At 35.6% G+C, this 7500-nt stretch overlaps 1 protein-coding gene across 2 annotated transcripts in view; it reads right to left on the bottom strand.

Moving 5' to 3' along the window:
• Positions 1 to 7500, bottom strand: part of LOC135221790 (neuronal growth regulator 1-like) — a 141689-nt gene that overhangs the window by 36744 nt on the left and 97445 nt on the right. For both annotated transcript variants that reach the window (XM_064259643.1, XM_064259644.1), the window contains one exon: positions 1940 to 2502. In XM_064259643.1, coding sequence (XP_064115713.1) covers positions 1940 to 1958 — 19 coding nt within the window. In that variant the 5' untranslated portion in view covers positions 1959 to 2502. The remainder of the gene's footprint in view (positions 1 to 1939; positions 2503 to 7500) is intronic.

The following is a 7500-nucleotide window of genomic DNA, read 5'->3' as shown; positions in this document are numbered from 1 at the left end:
TCAATTCCGACGCAAGTTTGGGCTTTATAATAGAAGTACAAACGGAACCACCGATAAACTCTATCATTCACGCTGGAAAAAGACTAATAAACGATCCCAAAAAAACAGCCGCTCTCATGATCAAATAAGTGTAATTGAAGACCGAATAAGGAAGCACTTATTTTGTCTCTACTACATCTACTACTAGAACTACTATTAATCATAATGATAATTAAAAGTTTCGCTAATAAAATGCAACTTAATTTGATCGTTGATGAAGTGAATTATTTTGGCCACGAACTCAACAATGCAATAAAATATCTTGCCCGAAAAAATACGGAAGAATCACGGCGTTTGCCATCTGTTAATGTCACCAAGAAAGGACATTCAGTACATTCAGGGGCTCGACTGACTGACGGTCAGAGGAGTCATAGTCTGAAAATGTTGTCAATGACGAACGTTTAATAAAATATCCGTCAAAAAGTTTCGTAAATTGTGTGACAAGTGATCTTCAAATGACGCTGGCCTTTACCGATTGAAAAACTGAAATCAAAGCATTAGTGGCTTGTTTAACCTTCATGTTTTGATAAAGCATTATTACTTTAAAGCATCACAATTAATTCCTAAGGATTTGAAAAGGTTTCGTTAAAAAACTGGTTTAAACCTTGAACTGGAATATGACAACTTTTTTTTTTTTTTTTTTTTAAGGAAAAGGTTAATACCAAATCAACTAACTGGACAACCACTGCGCTGAAGCTCAATGGAATGGATGGGAGCAAGAAATATAACAATATGTTTTAATCCTAACGATGAATATCTATCTATCTTTGAATAAGTATGTGAGAAATATCACATATATATATATATATATATATATATATATATATATATATATATATATATATATATATATAATATATACTGGACAAACCACTGCGCTGAAGCTCAATGGAATGGATGTGGAGCAAGAAATATAACAATTTGTTTTAATCCTAACGATGAATAGCTATCTATCTTTGAATAAGTATGTGAGAAATATCACATAAATATATATATATATATATATATATATATATATAGATATATATATATATATATATATATTATATACACACACATATGGTGTACATGTACATATATATATATGTATATATATATCTATATGTATATATATATATATATATATATATATATATATATATATATATATATATATATTACACTGACTAAAAGGCCCCACAGAAACCCTCATAAACGATGAACAAACCTCAACCACATCTCAACCATAAATATATATATTAACGATCATCAAATAAAATAATACCTGCTGTGCGTTAACACACTGTGAATTTTATAAAGAGAATTCAAAAATCAGAACATCAACGAGAATATTAATAAATCTCAGATCACCTTAGTTTTGCATTACTCTGGAGACAAACCTTCTCCACGATCAGGAGATAGGTGATTTTGTGTGTTGTATATGAATGCAGTAATCGATATCAGTAAATGTACCTGTACATATTACGTTACATTCTTTTGTACGTGTCATGAAAACCGATAAAAAACCCCTTACTCAGCATAGACATTATTCAACACAAACGCATTAGATTATATATATATATATATATTATATATATATTTATATATATATATTATATATATATATATATATATAGTTTTAATCTGCCTCTGAAAGTAGTTTCGTTCACCCACAGTTTACCAAGTTAAAAGCATCATACAAGCTATGAACCTATTATTCAAATTACGTTAAGTAATGAAGGACTACTTTATCAAGAAGGTAGATGAATCTTCATACATTTAAAAGATACTTTTTTCAAGAGCAATCTCCAATTTGCATGTTATCAACGGTTAACGTCAACCAATTACTATCTGGATATAAATGTTGACTCTTGCAACAGAGATTGAATGAAGGTTAATCAGAATCAGAGGCACTACTTACCTTTGGCCATCGAAGGCATAACTGAGAGAAGAATCAGGAAGAGAACTAAGCCTGACTTTTCAGGCAGACAAGAGCCACTCCACGTCCCATAATTTCTTGAGCAGAAAGGGTCACGACCAGAGTCGCTCTTGCATGCCAGTCTATCTCCTCTCAAGGTTATCTCGTGAGAGACTCTCAATTTCTTCAGGGGCAATATTCTAAAACTATTCTTCTCCCATGACACCTCTTTTCTTTCCAAGGCTCTTCTCACAACTCGGCGTCATTTCACCGTCCATCGATGTGCTGCTGAACTATCAGATATGTGCCAATGACTCGTCACTGAGAATTGGAACATCCATCGTCCGAGAGAAGGGAGTCATGAATTGTCCTATAGATTAAACAGGTATATATGAATATATCTATCGTTTTGGCTTCAGAAATTCCGTCTCATTTATCGGAAAGTTGCGGTTCGGGGCGAGTACAGTGCTGAGGTTCACAGGTCGTAAGATTTATAAAACACGTCTTCCCCTGATTTCGACGTCAGGCACATGATCAAGATGTGTATATCGTTGCAAGGAACCAATCTGCAAGAAACAAGAAGAGCACAAGTTAAGTTTGGATTACAGTGGTTTCATAAATTTTGTTCTCAAAGAAAATATATCTCTGTGTAAATAATAACTTAACCCAATTCGCCTATTCACCTACGAATACTTTGGTTTTTAATAAGTAATATGACAGGCAACACCCTCCAAGCTAAAAAGAGCCATAGTTAAAAACAATGATTACATGGGGATTTCTCCAATATTTCTTCTTCACTATTACCTGTATTCTAAAGAATTCTCCCACAACAAGAAACGTAATCGTATAACTTGCCGTGAGACAGTCGTTCTTTTACGTCATATCTAAACTTCAATATATCGTTCTTCCTTGTTTTCTTTATTCCTTTTTTTATTCACGCCTTGACTCTCAGTGGGAGTCCCATTTGAATAACGACAAACACAACACAAATATATGTGGACAAAACCATTACTTTTTCGGGTAAGAAAACATCAGCAGAATCTTAGGTCTCAAGTCAGTGGAAACCCAATAAATCATAAAAATCAAGTACACAACAAAAAGGCTAAACAATTTTTGAATAGCTCACATAATTCAAATAAGATGGCTGCGTGTTTTACCACGAGTAAATAAATAAAAAAAAGCATATATATATATATATATATATATATATATATATATATATATATATATATATATATATATATATATACCAGAGCGTACTCTGATTTCAAACCATCTACCTGTTGGATGTAGGGCAAGGAGAGAGAGAGAGAGTCGTCCGACGTCAATAATGAAAATAACTGAAGGTCAAAGCTAATTACATTTGTGATCAGCCTGTGAATTCACCCAGTTAATATTGGACTATAGATATCAAAGGCGTTTTTATCAAGCTAATGAATAGAAGATTAATGGTGACGATGATCCCTGCTTTTAACTCCCTTCTTCCTCTGTGGGAAGACCCTACCCCTAATGATCAAGAAGGATGAATTAATGAAAATTATAACAATAAATGATTTCATGTTTAAAAATGTTTCTTAGAAGGTCAGGGCACCTGAAAAATGATGACGCAGTAACGACGAATACTAATGAGAAGTTAACTGAAAAAGCTCATTAGGCTGAGGGTAAATATCATGAAAGAAAGAAAAATGAAGTCTGCCCTTATATTTACAAAACACCTTCTTAGCCGCCGGTGCCCTCCGCCATCGCCTTCTACAGCATAAAGAAGACCTGACAGGATGAATGGTGCTGCAGAGTGAAGATTCTCCAGGTTGTTAGCTGCTTTGAGCAGTTTTTTTTTTTTTTCTTTTTTTTTTTGAATGGATCGTTACTTCAAAAGAACTGACGCACAGACTACGATAGCAAGAGGATGATGATAACATCAACAATACGAAGAATATCGTTTTTGGCAATTCCTAAACACAGAAGGAAAAATAAATTCAAAGAAGACATTAGTCAAAGAGTTGGAATATTTATTCTCTGCTTTATATAATATTATTAATAATGGAAAAGTTGAATATAAGATCCTCGGAATAAGGTGCACCAGATCTAAAATCTACGCATTTTGGCAAAGAGAGAAACATGCAGAAAAAGTTTATTCCACTAAAGTCAGATTCATGTAATCATGAAACGATTCCATGGCTTTGAGCACAGATTAACGAGGACTAATGAAGGCAATGGAAGTGGATCGATATTCCAGCTAGAGTTCCGGTTAAACCCAGTTGATTACCTAAAGGATCGTTGCTTTTAGAAATGAACTTGTGCTTCGTCGTTACAAAATTAATTTCCAGATTGATTAATGAAATATTTTTTCTCCCTTTTTCTACACCCTAACAAGAATTTCAGGTTTAACTTATCATAGTACATGAATTTAAGCAGAAACAAAACTGAAAATTACCTAAGGCATTAGTTACCTCATCAGTAATTCGCTTTGAGAATTGACGAACTTCTCTGTCAGTGCAAGGATTAGGTTCTCCTCCTACTCGATTTATTTCATCTAAGATTTTAATTCAATATCAAGATGTCTGCATATATCTACCAAACTTAATTTCACGAAATTACCATAGTCAAGGGAAGAGAGAGAGAGAGAGAGAGAGAGAGAGAGAGAGAGAGAGAGAGAGAGAGAGAGAGGGAACATTTTTTACTGTAAGGATGATGGTAAGGCTATAATAACAGAAATATAGGGCAAGGAAGAAAGAGAACTGAAAAATGTAGATTTATTTCATTCAGAAGTACCTGTCCTTCACTACAAACATTTACTTCCTCTTGCACATCGCTTCGTTTTCTCTTTGGCTCATCCCAAGGCTATTTTTTCTTGTTCTCAAGGCGTCCAATTTACTCCCGGGTCGTTAGAGCTAAGATGTGGGCGGTAGGAAGTTCGTTGAGAGTCTCTGCAAGCTTTCAACCAGCATCCTCCTGCTTCCTTCCAACGACCACTCATCTGGTATCAAAGTATTCCCGGACACCATTTCCGTCTTCCCTAGGCAATTTTCTTTTACGTTACCCTATTGTTACTCCTAACAATTTATTTTTTCAAACGGCCCCAAACGATTATTCTTCTTCCGCGTTACTGGTGCTGTAAACGCTACCAGATTCCTCAGTTCTTCAGTACTCTATTGAAGTGCACCGCTTTCCCTTGATGGTGTGTAACTCTCTCTCTCTCTCTCTCTCTCTCTCTCTCTCTCTCTCTCCTCTCTCTCTTCCTGTTCACAGTCAATTCGGAGAACCGACAACGTCCAAAAAATAAATAAATAAATAAATAAATAAATTAAATAAATAAATAAATAAATAAAAAAAAGGTGGCATGGTTTCTCCATCTTGAAGAAAACGCGTTACATCTTTCACATTACCAACTTGAAGTAGCTTCGTCGAGCTCCCACACACTTTCTATAACCTTGAGACGACTGAGAAAAGGAGTGAATAAAGTGATGGTATGGGCGAGAGGTTCGAAATTATAAATTTACATGTCTCGTGAAATCCAAACATGACAGACAATCTACTTCCTTTAATTTCGCCCCAGAGGAGTCCCGTCGAGACCAAACAAATTCATTCTAGGTCCCAGAATCATAAAATGGAACCGTTTTATCCTCTACTCTTTCCAATTAACTGGAAGTCCAAACAAGATTATTTTGCGTCGTCGAAAACATGCATATGCATAATGGAATGACGAACAAAAAACGAGATTGCTTGCCACAAACCTAATTACACGGGGAAATAGTCATTCACTAACTGATTATTTTTCAGATGGGAGAGTTATTGAAGCCGGAGCAATAATTTAATAACTCACGACTATTTCTGGTAAGTGGGTGATGAGTCGACCAAAAAAAAAAATAAATAAATAAAATAAATAAATAAAAAAAGACCGAAAAACTAATTATCAAGCAAGAACATTCTACTAAAAAACTAATAAGGAAATAATTTACAATAAGGAAATAAAAACTGCAAGCAGGTGATGTGATGAGAGGAGACAGAACAAGGTAGAGGGTGAGAGGAAGGATAACCATAAGAAAAAACATACAGATGCAAAAAAATCCTTTCATGGTTGAAAATACATTTTGTTACTAATGCGCTTGCTAAACAAAAGGCTTTGTTCGCAGGGATAAATACATTCCTTGAAGTAAATGCGTGAATGGAATTATATTACAACAGTGAAAACTAAATATGCACAAGTTGCTGGAAATTTCAACCTGCTATCGCATTACAAGGTTCAAAATCAGAGCCCCAACGCATTTCTAAATAACTGTTCTCGTAGAAAAACCGAATGTTTTTCCAAACATTATTTAACCTGTGCATAATAGAATACGATTTGAGATATAAGGAATAAACATTCAAATAACGTGAATAACCAGTCTGGGAATTCTGAACTCCAAAAAATATAATACGAGAGGTCTGTAGGTTTGACTTTACGAGATTTAGATTGTCAAGCCAATGGGACACTTTTGGACATTCAGCGTTTAAAAGTCAGAAGAGGGAGTTGGAGTGGAAGGAGAGCAAGATAAAGAGGTCCAGAAAATAAAGGAAATGGAGCACGACGATCTAAAGGTGGAACTGGGAGGTATCCCCACAATTGCACTGAGAAGTACCTACTACCGGTTACAAAGGTTGAAGAACGGAACAGGGCTGGAGGTAAAGGGATACGAAGTGGATACAGCTAAGGGTCGAAGGGGCGCTGCAAACTTCCTTTAGTAACGCCTACAGAGCACCACGCATGTTGCACTGGCGGCGCTAACCCCCTACTGGGAGAAATCTGTAGGAGTGCTGGGGTCTTGACTCGAATAGCCGTTCAGCCAACGAAGAGTGACATTACAAATTTTGCAAAAAATACATAACACTTTTCCCTTGACCCGTCGCTTCCATCATCATTGTCACCTTCTCTCACAGACATCAGTATCCAAATCCCCTTCTTATCGTGTCGTCAGTATCTCATCATCTCTTATATTTTCCTCGCCTCCCTCCACAAGCATCAATAACGTTCTTCCTCCTCTCTTTCTCTTCCAATAACATGCGTACCCTTGATCCATTACTATCAGCTCCTTGAAGTCTTTTCTCAACAGCAAATTTTCTCAACTTCAGACAATTCACTTTTTGTTCTTACCTTCGAACCCTTCCTTCTTCTGCCATAAATTCTCGCCACCTTCTCTCTTCATCTCTCCCGCTTTCATCAAGCATCATGGGACCTCATTTACTCATCACTTTTAACAACTCATTATCTCTTTCCAATATCTCCCCTTATGATGTCATCTAATTTCTTTCCCACCGTCTTCCGTCAAAATACACTCGCTAATATCAATTCTTCATCATCTTCCATCAACATCCAATTCATTTGCTTTAGTTTTATCGGTAATATCTATCCTTCGGGAACAGTCTCGTCGCTCTATATCTATGTAGCTGCTTTTGCTTTATTCCTTTTCCTCTTGTTTTGAACCTCTTCATATTTCATAACTCCTTGTCCGGCTTTCTTAATGGACTGGTCCTTCTTTTTTTCCCTTTAACTCTGACCTGATTAATTGAAAATGTTCTCGTCATCA

Source organism: Macrobrachium nipponense, chromosome 3 (assembly GCF_015104395.2).
Source record: "Macrobrachium nipponense isolate FS-2020 chromosome 3, ASM1510439v2, whole genome shotgun sequence".
In the NCBI taxonomy this organism is placed as follows: Eukaryota; Metazoa; Arthropoda; class Malacostraca; order Decapoda; family Palaemonidae; genus Macrobrachium; species Macrobrachium nipponense.
This window is presented reverse-complemented; position numbering and strand designations above follow the sequence as displayed.